This window comes from Bos javanicus, chromosome 1 (genome assembly GCF_032452875.1).
Source record: "Bos javanicus breed banteng chromosome 1, ARS-OSU_banteng_1.0, whole genome shotgun sequence".
NCBI classification, from domain to species: Eukaryota; Metazoa; Chordata; class Mammalia; order Artiodactyla; family Bovidae; genus Bos; species Bos javanicus.
In genome coordinates, this window is record NC_083868.1 from 141,279,022 (window position 1) to 141,297,660 (window position 18,639).

General features: G+C 44.3%; 1 protein-coding gene across 1 annotated transcript in view; it reads left to right on the forward strand.

The window, feature by feature from the left end:
• BACE2 (beta-secretase 2) overlaps nt 1–18,639 on the forward strand; it is a 111,816-nt gene that overhangs the window by 69,032 nt on the left and 24,145 nt on the right. Inside the window, exons 7-8 of the mRNA XM_061422046.1 lie at nt 4,878–5,027; nt 9,133–9,301. Coding sequence (XP_061278030.1) covers nt 4,878–5,027; nt 9,133–9,301 — 319 coding nt within the window. The remainder of the gene's footprint in view (nt 1–4,877; nt 5,028–9,132; nt 9,302–18,639) is intronic.

Consider the following 18,639-nt stretch of genomic DNA (forward strand, 5'->3'; position numbering starts at 1 on the left):
TAATATGAACCAGCAAATAATTCCTTCACTTTAATCTCAGAGGTCTTGGATCTAAAGATGCAATGCCTTTCGGTATTTCAAATAATAATGTAGTTGCTATGGCACTTTTTTAAACTATGGAAAAATAAACCACTTGGTAACACATTAAATAGTAAACCAGGAATGTGTTTGTAGCTTTTTAAACAAACCAAAAATTATGCTTCTTTTTTGGCCTTCATCCAAGCTATGCTTTTTAACTCCTACTTCTGTAACAAAGTATGATTCACAGAAGACAAAGGTCAGTCCACCAATATAGTAATTATTTTATGACCATGCTTTGAAATACCATTAAAATCCTGGTAAAGGACAACATGCCTTGAGGGCCTGGTTAACAGTCATCCCAGTGTGACCCCAACTTTCAGTTCGTTCAAGCACCAGGATGGACCACGAAGCATTGATTGCAAGGACCACAGCCTTGGGGGGCAGATGGACTTGAATTTAGTCTAGTTTCTGCCACTTATTAGCTGAGTGCCTTGTGGGGCAGGGGGTACTCTTGTGCCCCCTGAGAGCCTCTGTGTTCTTATGGCTTGTTGTGAGGGTTTAGGGTAACACAATGGGTGTTTGGTCAAGAAGTACTTCTATTTAATGTCTAAACCGTGGTGCTACCGCTATTTGTTTGGATGTAAGATAAATATTTCTCTCAGCTTCTTGGGCGTCTTCATAAGCGTCTGTCCATGCAGGGCCACTCTTACAAGGTCACCCAAAAAAGTCTCTCTGCTGGTTCTGACTCCAGTGGGGCTGACAGTCCCACAACTCCACTGGGCTGTGGCCAAACCCAGAGACTGATGGATGGAAGAGGCACAGCGGTTACTTTGTCGCAGGTGATGTAGCAGGAACAGAGAAGAAAGAGCAGGCTTTTGGTTGTCCTGGACCAAAACTTTAAAAGTCTGAATAAAAATGCTATGGGAAATGCAGCAGGCAAATCAAAAGAACGCAGAGGGAAAACCAGAAGAAACATCGAGGTCCTTTGTGAACTGGGAGGTCAAGAGTACAGCGGACAAAAAAGCCAGAGCAAACCTCTACCTTGTCTAATATCTGCTGAATCAGAAAAAAAGTGGCAGCCAATGTTTTTAGAGCCTTAAATTTAGGAAACTGGCTGAAAACCAGACCATGCTGGAAATACAGAGCAATATGCTGCTTTTCTTCAGAGTAAAAAATGTCCTCAGTGAAATTAACATGCGCATCTTCAAATTTAATATTCTGAGCTGTAAGGGTTTTACCCACCATCCCAAGGACACACTGGCAGCACCAGCATGTGACTCCAGCAAGCCCATGACCAGCCTGGGCCTCTGCAGATTTTGTGACTTCAGCCAGAACCAGCGGGGCTGTGGCGGAGGGGTGCTAGCATGCCTGAGGTCAGCACAGCGTGTGTTCAGCAGTGCCTGACTTTGTAAGAAAAGCACGAGGTGGAAGGAACGAGATTACGAAATGTGTTTGCCTAATCTAAAATTATCCTCTGGTTTCAGTGCCTGCATCAGGAAGGAGAGGCCCAGGAGGATGTTTGTCTTGAGCAAGGAAAGCTCAACAAGGGGGATGCTCTCTGTCTCACGTGCATGGACCAGAGATGTGCCTGAGCTTTCTCTCTACTGGGTTCATCTCAGCTGGCTCTCTTCACTTGGGTTTTATTTCTTAGTTAAGCAAAGGGCTGGCTTCAGAGAGGTAAATACCGTACAGATGCCGGCCTCTGTCTTTGGGCCTGGATTGTTTAGATGGGATTTTAGAAATGAATAGTTTGTAGGTCTGTAGTTCTTTTTAATTATTGAAGTTAATTCACAATGTTTTATTGTTTCAAGTGAACAGCAAAGTAATTCAGATATACATAGATATAGATATGTACAGATAGATCCTTTTTCAGAGTCTAGAGTCCATTGGACAACAAGGAGACCAAACCAGTCAATCCTAAAGGAAATCAACTCTGAATATTCATTGGAAGGACTGATGGATGCTGAAGCTGAAGCTCCAATACTTTGGCCACTTTATGAGAAGAACTGACTCACTTGAAAACAGCCTGATGCTGGAAAAGATTGAGGGCAGGAGGAGAGGGGGCTTGACAGAGGATGAGATGGTTCGATGGCATCATTGACTCAATGGACATGAGTTTAAGCAAACTCTGGGAGATAATGAAGGACAGGGAAGCCTGGCATACTGCAGTCCATGGGGTCTCGAAAAATCAAATGTGACTTAGCGACTGAACAACAGTACAGGTTATTACATGATATTGAATACAGTTCCCAGTGCTATATGTTAGTCTGTTTTTTTAAATGAGCCTGGTAGGGAGTTTTGTGTTCAATGGGGACCTGGGCTCCCCACCTGTTCAGCTGTGACGCTCTTTTTGGCTCAGGCCCAGTGCTTCTCCATCTGCAGAATCCAGCAGCAGGATGATACCTTCTGTAAACTGACTTTTGACTTTCAACTCTCTGATCTGAGTGTACAGACTCTCCCCCAGGATACAAGGCTTGGCCCCCCAGAAGCCTTCCAGACTCACAGGCACCACTTTGGAGGCAGACAGTCCCCTACTCACTCCTGCACTGTGCCCCTTAGGCAGATTACTTGGCCCCTCTGAGCCTCATTCTTCATCTGGAGATTGGAGCTCTTTACCCCCCATGCAGGCCCCACCACCCTTCACTCTTCCTGAAACCCAGCAGGGTGACCAACCCCTCCTCTCCCCCTCTCAACTCATCCAGCAGGGAGTTCTTCCCTGTGATACACATTTCAAACTGACTTCACTTTTATAAAATGCACAAATATTGGGTTGGCCAAAAAATTGGAACTTTTTGGCCAACCCAACACATTAAGGCATTAGAGACTTTGCAGGTCAGCACTGCAGTGGGTGAAGAGACTGCAGGCCCTTCCTCCTAGTTGTCTGCCCTGAGGAGGCGGCTCCTGCCCTGCATGGTCCTGAACAGGCAGCTCTCACCGTGTGTTCATCCGGGGACACCATGTTTTTCTCAGTTGCTGTCCTCCTTGACCTCCGCAGCACCCATGCTTACCTGCCTTATCTGTTCTCTCGGCTTCCACAACACCCTCCTCTTGGAATTTCCTCTCCACCCTGTGCCCTGCTTCATGGGGGTCTCCTTTGCTGGCCCGTTTCTCAGGGTAGGTCCTGCACCCCACCCTTCTCCCTGTACCCTCTCCTAAGTAATCCCATCCATGGCCACACGATCACTTCCCACCCATTGGTCACTGACTTTCAAATGCTTCTGTCTAGCGCAGGCTGACTCCCTGGAGATTAAATTCAAAGAAGTGACCTACACAAATCCTGCTAGAATGCCTTAATCACATCTCATGTGCTCAGATCCCTGATAACTGAGCTCTGATAAATGCCTGATGGTGCCCATGGGTCCCTCCCAGCTGTAACTCCTGCTCCTTCCTGTCCTTAGTACCAGCCTCCATAGCCTCATGGTGTCCCGTGGGACAGGTTCCGTGCCCTGCCCGCCCTGACACTCACCTACTGCTCAACTTAGCTCATGTACTTCTTCCTCTGGGACCCCAACAGACACCTCTTCCTTCCAATCAACCTCTTCTAGCTCCACTTCACATCCATTTCACATCCCCTGTCCCATGCCCTCCTAGCTCCACCCCTGTCCCATGCCCTCCTAGCTCCACCCCTGTCCCATGCCCTCCTAGCTCCACCTCTGACTCATGCCCTCCTAGCTCCACCCTGGTCCCATGCCCTCCTAGCTCCACCCCTGTCCCATGCCCTCCTAGCTCCACCCCTGTCCCATGCCCTCCTAGCTCCACCCCTGCCCCATGCCCTCCTAGATGCCCCTCATCAGGTGTCCTCTTAGCTCTGCCCCATCACAGGCACCTCTGCTACTGACCTGAGTAGGGCAATGTACTGGGTGTGTGGAAAGAAACCCATCCGACACAGTCCTTCTCTCTGGGAGCTGGCAGGAAGAGGGCAGGTCTGCTCTTAGAGACCACTGGATCTGGTGAGAGGGCTCAGGAGTGATTTGTAATTAACTTATAGATTCAGCAACTAGTGGACAAGCATGATCGGCTTTACCCTTCCATCCCCTGATGAGAGGCATCAGTGAACGTTCTGTGTTCTTGGTCATTCATTTTTTCTCTCCAAGAACATTCCCTGTGTCTTTCCTGTGGGCCAGGTTTTAGGACTATGGAGAGGAGATGGGGGAGCCGACAGCAGACCTGTATCCTTAGAGGAATCAGGTTCTCCTGCAAGAAACAGAAGTTAACCAACCACACCAATAAATGTAAAATTATAACTGCTATAAAGAGAAGCGCTAAGGAAGAGAGATACATGGTGGGATACCAGCACTGTGGGGGATAGTCAAGGAGGACTTCCTGGACAAGGTGGAATTGGAGTTGAGATCTGGAGGAGAAAAAAGATGTTCCAGAAGAGCAGAGGGTCACCACAGGGCTGTGTACCAGGAGGAAACTTACTGGGCTCGGGGAATGTATAGGGAAAGTGATGACCAAAAGGGCTTTGAGCACGTTTAAAATCTGATCTCTCTTCTAAAGGGTATTGCCTACTACAGTGTGACTCTGGGTGAGTTATTTCACCTCTCTGAGCACTGGTTTCCGCTTCTGTAAAGTGGAGGGGGAGCTGTTACTGCACTGATATGGGTGTTGAGGACTAAGGTGCCTGTGGCAGGTCTAATATCAGTAAGTAATCCACATGCCTGGGTAATTTTTCTAATTTTTATTTTTGTCATCACCATCACTCTTTCAGAGGACTGATGTCTCCGCTCTGCTGTCCAAATTAAACAGAGTGTATCGCCGTGGGCATCTGGCAAGGTGACGAGGAGAGCTGGGAGCTACTTCCTGTTGATGCGCCAGACTTGTCACTGTTTGTCATGTGATCTTGTTTTGTCTAGATTCCAGAATTCTCTGAAGGTTTCTGGACTGGTTCCCAGCTGGCATGCTGGACGAATTCTGAAACACCTTGGTCTTATTTCCCTAAAATCTCCATCTACCTGAGAGACGAGAACTCCAGCAGATCATTCCGTATAACTATCCTGCCTCAGGTACGAGCGTAGATTTGTGCTTTTGTCTTTTTAACATGAAACATGCAAAAGTAAAGCACTTCATGCATAATATATGCATTTCGATATCACACCTGTATTAGGTAACAATTGCTGTGATAATGCTACGTAACAAGCAACCATGAAACACAGCAGCTTGCATCAGTGAGCTTTTATTCCTGCTCGTGAGTCTGGGCAGGTCTGCTGGTCTCTGCAGGCACATGTCCCTGGTCAGCTGATAGTTGGCCAGGGATAGGTTGGCCTTGGTTTAGGATGGTCTCAGGTGGCCTCACTTGCATATCTGGTGTCTTGGTTGATGGAGAGATAAGACCATTGTCTCTCACCATCCTGGCTCACAGGGTGGCAGCGGGATTCTGTGAGACAGAAAGCAAACTCACAGGGGCTCCTGAAGTCCAGCCCAGAACTGGACTCCTGGTGCCGTGTTTCCCAAACCAGGCCAGGAGCAGCCCAGGTTCTCGAGGGGAGGATGGAGATGCCAATTCCCAATGGGGAGAACTGCAAGGCCACATCACAATGGTGTGCCTACCAGGAAAGGTCAAGCATTGAGGACACTTTTGCAATAAGTACCAATAACACCAATATATGGTTAGTTCCAATTTATTTATAAACAGAAACTGAAACTGGATGCTCAGAGATGAAGCTATGCATTTTTCCATATTCAAGCAATCATTGACTCCTCCTCCATCCTAAGCATCTGTCCTCCCCCGTCTCACCTCTCCCTGCTCTCTCCATCCGCAGAGCCCTCACTCTCATCCCCTCTCACTCCCACCTCAGGACCCCGGGAGTGCCCTCCACACACCCCCACCCTCTCTTCCTTCCAAACCACTGCCAGATTCCTCCTGCTAAGCCGCAGCTCTCTACCCCACTATTGCCATCCTGGAGACTCGCCACTGCGGCTTTCCTTGACCTCACAGGACCCGCCCTGGTTCTCCAGCCTGTTTCCTGCTGAACCCTTGACCTTCCTTCCCCTCTTGGTGGCTGTCCTCCAGTACTGGGCGCCTGCTCCATCTCCTCACTTTGCTTACCCTCCACTGCCTGAAATGCCCCCCTCCTCCCCACTCCCTCTGTGTATCCACATTCTTCCCATCCTTTAAGACCCAACGCAAACAACTCTTCTTTGTTGAACCTCTGCCGAGCAGAATGGTCCACTTGTGAGCTTGCCTTGCAAACTTATAATGCATGTTTTCTAGTCCACTCATCTGGCCCGGAATCACATCTTCAGGGTTGAGTTTATGCTGTTGTCATTTTCATTTGACTTCTTTTTTCTTTAGTTGCACACACGCTTATATTTCTTCCCCCATTAAATTATTAATTCCTTGAAGATGAGAATCATGAGATTCAAAGATCATCTTTCCTTTTCTAACACTGCTCTCTGGTGAGGGGGTGGTGCATAATAACTGTTTGTTGAATGGACAGATGAATGTGTCTTTGTTGCAGTTTGGTGAATTTGAGATAAAGGAGTGGGACTGGGGGATAGGGAAGGAGGAATAATTTCAGAAGAAAAAAGGAAATGATAAATATTGCCTTTTCCCTGTTCTCAACTTTATATAGAGAAGTGCATTCCAAAAATGGAGAGCTGTTAGGGTTAGGATTGAAAGCTTTAAGAGAAATAACAGCTCAACAGAGGACACAGACACAGAGCCGGAGGCTTGAGTTACACTTACAGCACTGCCCTTGACTCACTCTGTAACTCTGGACGGTCACTTCTCCCTTTCTGTGTGTGTCTCTTTAAGTATAAAAAGAGAAATAATAATACTCGTCAAAGACATTTTCAGAAGACTGCAGTATCCTTGGGTGGACAGCACTGCGTAGGGTGATGTGAGAATGATATGTTTTCAGCACCTTTAAAATTATGTGCTCTCTGTGATTAAATTTTGGTCAGGCCACCAGCAAAATGTGGACATTATTTCACCAGTGTGGTTTGTCACTAAACTTGAAACCCAGCTTGAGGACAGAGGTAAATGTGAGCTGCAGAATAAATGGCGTGTGGCTGAGTCGACAGTCAGGGACTCTAAGAAGCAGGAGGAAAGCAGGCTTGCAGGGTGAAGTCTGTCATTACATCCAGAGCAGGCAGTAGCCATCTGAGCTGAAGATCCACTGGGGCCCATCAACCGCTTTCAGGACCAAGCGCTGGGTGAGCGTGAAAAGATAATGAAGGAGGTCTGGGAGTACTGCATTTAATTTGCACATCTCTGCATAAGAATTCAGTTTTATTCTCACTTATGAGACTGTAGATATCTCTTGGTTGACTTTGACATGTCCACATTTTCAGTCTTTTAAAATCTGCTCTCCCCTGTTGTCCTGATTTCTCCTTCATCATCCCCATCCCAATTGCTTTCCATTGCCTTGATGGGAAAGGATGACAGTCAGGAACCATCACCTTATGAGAACCTCATGAGCCCCATATTCTAGTAACACACCCTTGGGGATGGCGCTGGGGGCCTCCCTCCCAGCCCTACCTGATTGAAGCCCTTCCTGACATTCAGAGCAATCATCAAGGCTCCTGGCCACCCAAATCTTAGAATGAGGTCCCTACCCAGGACCATCCAGGCATCAGCAGCAGTAGACGGATGATCGATTCTAAGTGCAGAAGAGTCATGTCAAAAAACAGAGTGCCTGTGCCCAGCTCTATTTTCCAAAACCACATGGGCTGAATCCTGTATGTGTGTGCTCAGTCATTCAGTTATGTCCAACTCTTAGAGACCCCATGGACTGTAGCCTGCCAGACTTCTCAGCCCATTGGATTCTCCAGGCAAGAATACTGGAGTGCGAGGCCATTTCCTTCAGGGGATCTTCCCAACCCAGGGATCCAACCTGGTCTCCCCCATTGCAGGCAGATTCTTTACTACCTGAGCCACCAGGAAATCCTATTTGGCTTATTTTAAAAAGCAGCCCCGGCCCACAGGGAAATTCTGATTTTTTTTCGTATAATCCTAAAAACATAAATAGTTTCAACCTAAATACCACCAGATTGTCTATTTGTGCTATTTAAGTTTGAAGGCAGGCATTTTACTCTGAGACACAGCAGCACTGGAGCTTTCTCAACATGTTACAGAATTTACAGTCTGGAGTTTTTACTGGAAGTCAGTGGGGACACACAGAAAGGTCAGAGTGAAAGATACAAATTCAGTTTGCATCATGTTTGTGTCAGTGTCATCAGTTGCATTTTATTTGGTGATTTGGGGGGCTTTTATTATGGAATTCTTTCATTCAAAGGCAGGTGTGTGTGTGTGTGTGTGTGTGTGTGTGTGTGTGTGTGTGTGTGTGCACTCTAGGACCTGCTTACAGGGCCTTAAATAGAAGTGTTTTAGTAGCAGCTAAATACATCCACTACCTTTTCTTAATTTATATTGACCCTCAGGAGAAGTTGTCTATTTCATTACACTGATCAAGCTCATCCATTTAACACACACTTACTGAGGCCCTACTATGTGCAGAGCATATATGAGATACCTAGGAGCCAAGAACAGAGTTGAGAATAGGATGATTCCTTGCCTTGAAGAAGGGTTTACAGATAGACAGCAATCAGTGCCTGGTTTAAAACTGCTGTACCCACCCCCTGGACATGGCAGCTGGTTGATGTCCAATGGGTGATGACTCCAGAACCACCCATTTGGGCCCTTGCACACCTTTCTGCCTGGAGACCCCCTCCCTCTTGTCTTCGCTGCACATGACAAGTACACCGATGTTCATCTTCCTCGTGCGTCACTTTGATCATGCGTGTTTTGATCATGCAGAGAACATGTTATTCATCTTTGTATTGCTGGTACCAAGGACAGTGTCCAGGCCTTATGAAGTGTTCAGTAAGTCCTGAGCAGATAGGTGGCAGGTGGATGTATGGACAGATGGATGACTCCTAGATGGGTGTACCTGTGTACAGTCAGAGGTGCTGTGCATGCTGCTGTACTTCAGCAGGTTCCTCACCAGGCACATGGTCCCAAGTCCCGGATGGCAGGGCTGGTATCGTCCTCTCCATTCTCTGCAGCTCCGATGGCACCTTGGAGGGACTGAGCACACAGCGACCTCAACAGTTCTGCGATGTTGCCTGATCTGGGCTTTTTCTCTCTTGCTCTTTCCTCTTCAACAGCTTTACATTCAGCCCATGATGGGGGCTGGCCTGAATTATGAATGTTACCGGTTCGGCATCTCGCCTTCCACCAACGCACTAGTGATTGGTGCTACAGTCATGGAGGGCTTCTACGTGGTCTTTGACAGAGCTCAGAAGAGAGTGGGCTTCGCAGCCAGCCCCTGTGCAGGTAAGTGATGCTCCCGTCAGACAGGGAACCTCGGGAGAGCACCTGATGTCAGATAACTGACTTGGAAGCAGGTCTTGATGACAAGTCAATGCTGTTGAATTGTTTCACTCATGCCTGTCATCAACAATCAAAATCTTTGCAACAGAATGTACTTTGCAGGTTGCAGAAAGGAATCAGAATAATTCATGCCAAACTTTTAGTCCAGTGCTGCTGTTGTCTTTCAGTCACTAAGTCATGTCTGACTCCTTGAGATCCCACGGACGCAACATGCCAGGCTTCCCTGTCCTTCACTACCTCCTAGAGTTTGCTCAACTTCGTGTCCATTGAGTAGATCATGCCACCTAACCATCTCATCCTTTGTCATCCCTTTCTCCTCCTGTCCTTGATCTTTCCCAGCATCAGGGTATTTTCCAATGAGTTGGCTCTTCGCATCTGGTGGCCAAAGTATTGGGGCTTGAGCTTCAACATCAGTCCTTCCAATGAATATTCAGAACTGATTTCCTTTAGGATGGACTGGTTTGATCTCCTTGCTGTCAGTGCTGAGCACACAGCAAATGCACAATGAATGTTAGTCATTATAGTCATGTCTCACATTAAACTTAAAATGGCATCTCATACCAGGAATAATAATACTTTATGGGACCTTGGGGGTGAATTACAGTCTTTGGACAATGACAGCAAAATGAATAAAAAAGAAAATTCATAGATAAACTGTGTATATTTTCTTCTTCAAAGATATCCTCATTATGAAATAAGAGTTAAATGCCTGTCATTGCTATTTTTTGAATCCTAAAATCTTAAAACTAAGAAGTCCGTTTTTCTCATTGAATGTTTTTGAGGAGATGGTATGAGGATGACACAGCAGTATTATTCAGCGATATCTAGCTTGACAACTGGGTGGCTCTTCAGAAAGACCAGGAGAGCACAATAAAGCTGATAGGGTGGTTAAACCCATTCCACTAGGAAATGTCTGTAGAGTAAGCAGTTTACTTGAAATGGAGTGTTCCCATAGCACACAGTTTAGAGGGAGGATCAGGTACTTCTGACTAATAGCCGAAGCTAGCAAGAAAAAGGCAGATCTCAGTGGCAGGAAATTGAATTGCTAGAGGGATGAAGAAAGCGTATGCACCAGGGTAGAGGCTGGGAGAGATGTTGCACTAAAGATAGGGTTTCAGAGGATGGAAAACATCCCACTGCCTTGAATTCAGGTTCAGGAACATCCTTGAGTTGTGCTGATATCATGCTAAAGGTGATTGTTCAGTCACTCAGTCATGGCTGACTCTCTGTGATCCCATGGATTGCAACACGCCAGGTTTCCCTGTCCTTCACTATCTTCCAGAGTTTGCTCAAACTCATGTCCATTGAGCTGATGATGCCATCCAACCATCTCATCTTCTGTCACCTCCCTCCCCTCAATCTTTCCCAGCATCAAGGTCTTCTCCAGTGAGTGGACTCTTCACATCAGGTGGCCAAAGTATTGGAGATTCAGCTTTACCATCCATCCTTCCAAAGTATATTCAGGGTTGATTTCCTTTAGGATTGACTGGTTTGATGTCCTTGCTGTGCAAGGGACTCTCAAGAGTCAGCACCACAGTTCAAAAGCAATTCTTTAGCGATCAGAGGAAGAACAAGAAATGTGAAGTAGATAAGAACTAACAACAAAAAGATAAAACAGAAGAAAATTGAGGGTTATAGTGAAATACATGACTATTACGTAGTGAAAGAAAGAAAATATGAATTTGATTTAAAAAAAATAGCCTTAAACATTAGCTGTAGCTGTAGGACTGATAGGGAAGCTGCTGACCATCCTGGTAGCCTGCACTTGAACCAGACCTTCACTTTGACCTAAGACCAGTGGAGATATTTGGAAGGGAGTGAAGGAGGTGAGGGTATACAGGGAAAATGCCAAATGCTCACAGGTGGGTTTCAGTTTTTATTTCTTACTGTCTAAATTGCTAAAACATGGTTGTAAAATAGAGGCCCAGTAAATAAAGTAGGTAAGTGATGCTTCATATTCTCATTTCAACAACACTGTCTATTCTCACTAAGTAAAATAACAATATGGAAGACTGAAGATAGATAGCAAATAGAAAAATTGTATCGGAACTTTTGTTGTTTAGTCTCTAAGTCATGTCCTACTCTTGCGACCCCATGGAATGTAGCCCACCAGGCTCCTCTGTCCATGGGATTGTCCAGGCAAGAATACTGGAGTGGGTTGCCAATTCCTCCTTCGGGGATCTTCCCGACTCAAGGACCAAACCCATGTCTTCCACACTGGCAGGCGTACTCTTTACCACTGAGCCACCAGGGAAGCCCATCTGGACTATAGGCCACTTCATATTGTCTATAAATAAATCATCCCACCCCATGTACAATTGGATGTCTTACAGTATATCTTAAATACCAACGTGGATTTCTTTGACTTTGCCTTAGTGAGTAGACTCGGCTCCTTGAGGCTTGTCACTTTTTCAGTCATGAGTAAATGTTTACCTTTCAGGTGTGTATTCACCCTTTCAACCAGCTAGATATCACTGCAAGAGCGCTTTCTCTGCAACCTGAAACACTACTGTATCTCCCATGACTCTTTGCCTTCTTCAACCCAGAGGATGTAAGAAATAGAGCAACTTTCTCCACAATTTCTACTCTCTTGTTAAATACCACTAAAGTAGAGGCTACTATGGCAACAGCCATTAGATTGTCCACTTAATATAGCAGAGAGCATAATCACTGCATGTTTCTGAGTGAATTTCTGTTGGAAGTAGTTTAATATTAAGCATCTCTAAGTAGAGTGGAAATGGTATGGACCTAACAGAAGCAGAAGATATTAAGAGGAGGTGGCAAGAATACACAGAAGAACTATACAAAAAAGATCTTCATGACCCAGATAATCACGATGGTGTGATCACTCACCTAAAGCCAGACATCCTAGAATGTGAAGTCAACTGGGCCTTAGGAAGCATCACTATGAACAAAGCTAGTGGAGGTGATGGAATTCCAGGTGAGTGATTTCAAATCCTAAAAGATGATGCTGTGAAAGTGCTGCACTCAATATGCCAGCAAATTTGGAAAACTCAGCAGTGGCCATAAGACTGGAAAAGGTCAGTTTTCATTCTAGTCCCAAAGAAAGGCAATGCCAAAGAATGCTCAGACTACCACACAATTGCACTGATCTCACACACTAGCAAAGTAATGCTCAAAATTCTCCAAGCCAGGCTTCAAAAGTACATGAGCCATGAACTTCCAGATGTGGATTTAGAAAAGGCAGAGGAACCAGATATTAAATTGCCAACAGCCACTGGATCATCAAAAATGCAAGAGAGTTCCAGAAAAATATCTACTTCTGCTTTATTGACTATGCCAAAGCCTTTGACTGTGTGAATCACAACAAACTGTGGAAAATTCTTCAAGATATTGGAATACCAGTCCACCTTACCTGCCTCCTGAGAAATGTGTATGCAGGTCAAGAAGCAACAGCTAGAACTGGACATGGAAAAACAGATGGTTCCAAATTGGGAAAGGAGTACCTCAGGGCTGTATATTGTCACCCTGCTTATTTAACTTATATGCAGAGTACATCATGTGAAAAAGTGGACTGGATGAAGCAGAAGCTGGAATCAAGATTGCCGGGAGAAATATCAATAATCTCAGATATGCATTTGACACCACCCTTATGGCAGAAAGTGAAAAAGAACTAAAGAACCTCTTGGTGAAAGTGAAAGAGGAGATTGAAAAAGTTGGCTTAAAACTCAATATTCAGAAAACTAAGATCATGGCATCTGGTCCCATCACTTCATGGCAAATAGATGGGGAAACAGTGACAGACTTTATTATTTTGGGCTCTAAAATCACTGCAGATGGTGACTGCAGCCATGAAGTTAAAAGATGCTTGCTCCTTGGAAGAAAAGTTATGACCAACCTAGTTAGCATATTAAAAAGCAGAGACATTACTTTGCCAACAAAGGACCATCTAGTCAAGGCTATGGTTTTTCCAGTAGTCATGTATGGATTTTCTTTCTAAAAAGAAAGCTGAGTGCTGAAGAATTGATGCTTTTGAATTGTGGTGTCAGAGAAGACTCTTGAGAGTCCCTTGGACTGCAAGGAGATCCAACCAGTCCATCCTAAAGAAAATCAGTCCTGAATATTCATTGAAAGGACTGATGCTAAAGCTGAAGCTCCAATACTTTGGCCACCTGATGCGAAGAACTGACTCGTTGGAAAAGACCTGATGCTGTGAAAGATTGAAGGCGGGAGGAGAAGGGGACGACAGAGGATGAGATGGTTGGGTGGCATCACCGACTCGATGGACATGAGTTTGAGCAAGCTCCAGTAGTTGGTGATAGACAGGGAGGCCTGGCGTGCTGCAGTCCATGGGGTCACAGAGAGTCAGACATGACCGAGCAACTGAACTGAACTGAACTGAAGCAGAGCTACATTCTTCCCTGCATTTCACCATGCATTCTTTGTTAGGTGTTCTTATATAAGTTTTGTTGCTATTTTTTTTTAATGTATTTAAGTTCTTGGTACTTAAACATTAGATTTTACCGGCTGTGGGAATATACTCTTTGTCTCCTCTTTAGTGCAAATTGTTTAGCCATTAAAGTAATTACATCCCTCAGGGCAGCAATTAGGAGCCAGACAGTGGAATAAAGTGCCATAGTAAGTGGAAGAGATATGCTGCCTTTTTTATTTTTTAAAGTGTTTAAGTAATAACACGTTTGAAATGAAATTTTTTCAGTTGCAAGGAGCCATATATTATGCACATACTTGGGAACACCCAGATGTAACAAATGCTAACGTTTTGTCATATTTTCTTCAGAAATTCATTGTAGAAATAGATAAATATAGCCAACACCCTATCCCACTGCCTTCCCAGAATTACTCCTTATGCTGAAATTTGTGTATATTCTTTTCATAATTACAGCGTGTTTATAACTTCACTATGTGGCTGTAAGTATCTTGGATTAGTTATTGATTGCTGTGTAATAGTTACCCGCAAATTTAGCAGCGCTTCACGGCCTTGTGCAGGTACTGAGGGTCAGGAATTGAGAGGGGGCTCAGCTGGGTGGTCCTGGCCCAGAGTCTCTTATGGGGCTGCAGAAACCTGAAGTCTAGAGGGGAGCTTCCAAGCTCACTCACTTGGTTGTTGGCCAGAGCCCTCTTTCCTTGCCATGTGGAGCTCATCACTAACCAGCCCAAATGTTCACAAGGCAGGGCACTGATCACACCAGAACAATGACCCCAGAGAGAGAGAGAGAGAAAGAGCAAACAGAGTCCCTGACATGAAACCACGGCCCTTTTATAATCTAATCTTAGAAGTTTGTGTCATTTTTTAATCTATTGTTTAATCTATCACGTATGCCTACACACTTGGTCACACAGAACCACCTTGGTACTATATAACCTGGCAGAGGACTGCATGGAATAAATATTAAGCAGCCGGGAATCACAGCAGGTCATCTTAGAAGCTGCCTGCTCAGTTCAGTTGCTCAGTCATGTCCAACTCTTTGCGACCCCATGGACTGCAGCACTGCAGGCTTCCCTGCCCATCACCAACTCCCGGATCTTGCTCAAACTCATGTCCACCAAGTCAGTGATGCCATCCAACCATCTCATCCTCTGTCGTCCCCTCTCCTCCCTCCTTCAATCTTTCCCAGCATCAGGTCTTTTCCAATGAGTCAGTTCTTCACATCAGATGGCCAAAGTATTGGAGTTTCAGCTTCAGCGTCAGTCCTTCCAATGAATATTCAGGACTGATTTCCTTTAGGATGGACTGGTTGGATCTCCTTACAGTCCAAGGGACTCTCAAGAGTCTTCTCCAACACCACAGTTCAAAAGCATCAGTTCTTCGGTGCTCAGCTTTCTTTATAGTCCAACTCTCACATCCATACGTGACTACTGGAAAAACCATAGCTTTGAGTAGACAGACCTTTGTTGGCAAAGTAATGTCTCTGCTTTTTAATATGCTGTCTAGGTTGGTCATAGCTTTTCTTCCAAGGAGCAAGTGTCTTTTAATTTCATGGCTGAAGTCACCATTTGCAGTGATTTTGGAGTCCAAGAAAATAAAGTCTCTCACTGTTTCCATTGTTTCCCCATCTATTTGCCATGAAGTAATGGGACCTGATTTTTGAATGCTGAGTTTTAAGCCAGCTTTTTCACTCTCCTCTTTGACTTTCATCAAGAGGCTCTTTGTTTCCTTTTTGCTTTCTGCCATAAGGGTGCTATCATCTGTATATCTGAGGTTATTGATATTTCTCCTGGCAGTCTTGATTCCAGCTTGTGCTTCATCCAGCCTGGCATTTTGCATGATGTATTCTGCATAGAAGTTAAATAAGCAGGGTGACAATATATAGCCTTGATGTATTCCTTTCCCAGATTTGAACCAGTATACTTTTCCATGTCTGTTTTTAACTGTTGCTTCTTGACCTGCATAGACATTTCTCAGGAGGCAGGTAAGGTGGTCTGGTATTCCAATATCTTGAAGAATTTTCCACAGTTTATTGTGATCCACACAGTCAAAGGCGTTGGCATAGTTAGTAAACCAGAATTAGATGTTTTTCTGGAACTCTGTTGCATTTTTGATGATCCAGTGGCTGTGGGCAATTTGATCTCTGGTTCCTCTACCTTTTCTAAATCCAACCTGAACATCTGGAAGTTCATGTGTCACATACTTTTGAAGCCTGGCTTGGAGAATTTTGAGCATTACTTTGCTAGTATGTGAGATGAGTACAACTGTGTGGTAGTCTGAGCATTCTTTGGCATTGCCTTTCTTTGGGATTGGAATGAAAACTGACCTTTTCCAGTCCTGTGGCCACTGCTGAGTTTTCCAGATTTACTGGCATATTGAGTGCAGCACTTTCACAGCATCATCTTTCAGGATTTGAAATAGCTCAACTGGAATTCCATCACCTCCACTAGCTTTGTTCATAGTGATGCTTACTAAGGCCCACTTGACTTCACATTCCAGGAATCTTGCTCTAGGTGAGTGATCACACCATCGTGATTATCTGGGTAGTGAAGATCTTTTTTTCTATAGTTCTTCTGTGTATTCTTGCCACCTCTTCTTAATATCTTCTGCTTCTGTTATGTCCTACCATTTCTGTCCTTTGTTGTGCCCATCTTTGCGTGAAATGTTCCTTCGGTATCTCTAATTTTCTTGAAGAGATCTCTAGTCTTTCCCACTCTGTTGTTTTCCTCTACTTCTTTGTATTGATCATTTAGGAAGGCTTCCTTATCTCTCCTTGCTATTCTTTGGAACTCTGCATTCAGATGGATGTATCTCTCCTTTTCTCCTTTGCCTTTCACTTCTCTTCTTTTCTCAGCTATTTGTAAGGCCTCCTTAAACAACCATTTTGCCTTTTTGCATTTTTCCCCCGTGGGAATGGTTTTGATCACCCCCTCCTGTACAATGTCACGAACCTCTATCCATAGTTCTTCAGGTACTCTATCTATCAGATCTAATCCCTTGAATTCCTTCTCCAAGAATACTGGAGTGGGTTGCCATTCCCTTCTCCAGGGAATCTTCCTGACCCAGGGATCAAACCCAGGTGTCTTGCATTGCAGAAAGATTCGTTACCATCTGAGCTACCAGGGAAGCCTAGAAGCTGCCTGCTGCTGCTGCTAAGTCACTTCAGTCATGTCCAACTCTGTGCGACCCCATAGACGGCAGCCCACTAGGCTCCCCCGTCCCTGGGATTCTCCAGGCAAGAACACTGGAGTGGGTTGCCATTTCCTTCTCCAATGCATGAAAATGAAAAGTGAAAGTGAAGCCGCTCAGTCCTGTCCGACTCTTCGCGACCCCAGGGACTGCAGCCTACCAGGCTCCTCCATCCATGAGATTTTCCAGGCAAGAGTACTGGAGTGGGGTGCCAATGCTTTCTCTGATCATGTTTGCTAGATTTTCCAGTTTGAATGAGTACAGGTCATTCATTGTGACTGCTGTGCAGTTTCCAATTATATGAGTATACCCAGATCATTTAGCCAGTCCTACCTTGATTAACCCTTGGGTTGTTTCTGATATTTCAGAACTTTGTGCACATGAATGAGACCTTCTGTAAATGGAATTTGTAGGTGACTTGTATGCCAGCCTTCAGGATTACTGGGTGCTATCATATTTTTCTTTGCAGCAGCTGGACTACTAGAGTTATACAAGAATTTTCATTCTGTCAAAATATTACCATATTCATTTCGTTTTATTTTTGTCAATACGTATGTGAAATAGTGTCACATTTAAATTAACTCCTCCTAAAATTACATAACTTTTGATATGTCTATGGACTGTTTAACCTTTTTATCTGATAGTGAATTTTTCTGGTAGCAATTTGTGCACATTTCTCTATTTAGTTTTTATTGACATGCCTAAGTTCTTTCTATATTCGAGAAGCTATTTTTCTGGGTTATGTGCATGGCAATTATTTTCTCCTAATCCCTCTGGCTTTTCTTGGGTTTGGTCTCTTTTATTTATGCTTTTTAATTAGTGAAATAGAATTTATTAATCCCTTTTTAAGGCTCTTATTCTGTACCTTTTTTGAGAAATTCTTTCTTGCTCTAAAAAAATAGAAATTATTTTTCTTCTAAAGATATGATATACTTTTGTTTCATCTTCTTCTAAAATGTGAAGTAGGAATCTAATTTTTCTGAGGCCATTGAATTTTCTCAGCATCATTTTTTGCTTATATGCTTTTCCAAACAGTTTTTTCAATATTTCACTGTGAAAATTTTCAATATACAAAAAGAGTAAAAGTAATAAAATAATGTTCTGCATACCAACCATCTGGATTTAATTTTAACATTTTGCCACATATTGGTATATGTGTATATGTGTGTATGTATGGTTTGCTGGGAGAAGGCAATGGCAACCCACTCCAGTACTCTTGCCTGGAAAATCCCATGGATGGAGGAGCCTGGAAGTCTGCAGTCCATGGGGTCGCTGAGGGTTGGACATGACTGAGCGACTTCACTATCACTTTTCACTTTCATGCATTGGAGAAGGAAATGGCACCCCACTCCAGTGTTCTTGCCTGGAGAATCCCAGGGACGGGGAGCCTGGTGGGCTGCCATCTATGGGGTCGCACAGAGTCGGACACGACTGAAGTGACTTCGCAGCATGGTTTGCTGAACCATTTGCAAATAAGTTGCAATGTTTTGGTATTTCACCCCTAAATATTTCATTATTCATCTCAAAAATAAGTATATCCTCCTACATAATCATATCAATATGAAACCTAAAATGTAACAGTACTTACCTAATATCATGTAATATCTAAACCATAGTCCAGTTTCCCCATTTGAAGGCCAGTTGTTTTATAGAATGGATCATACTCAAATTTATTGGAGTATTT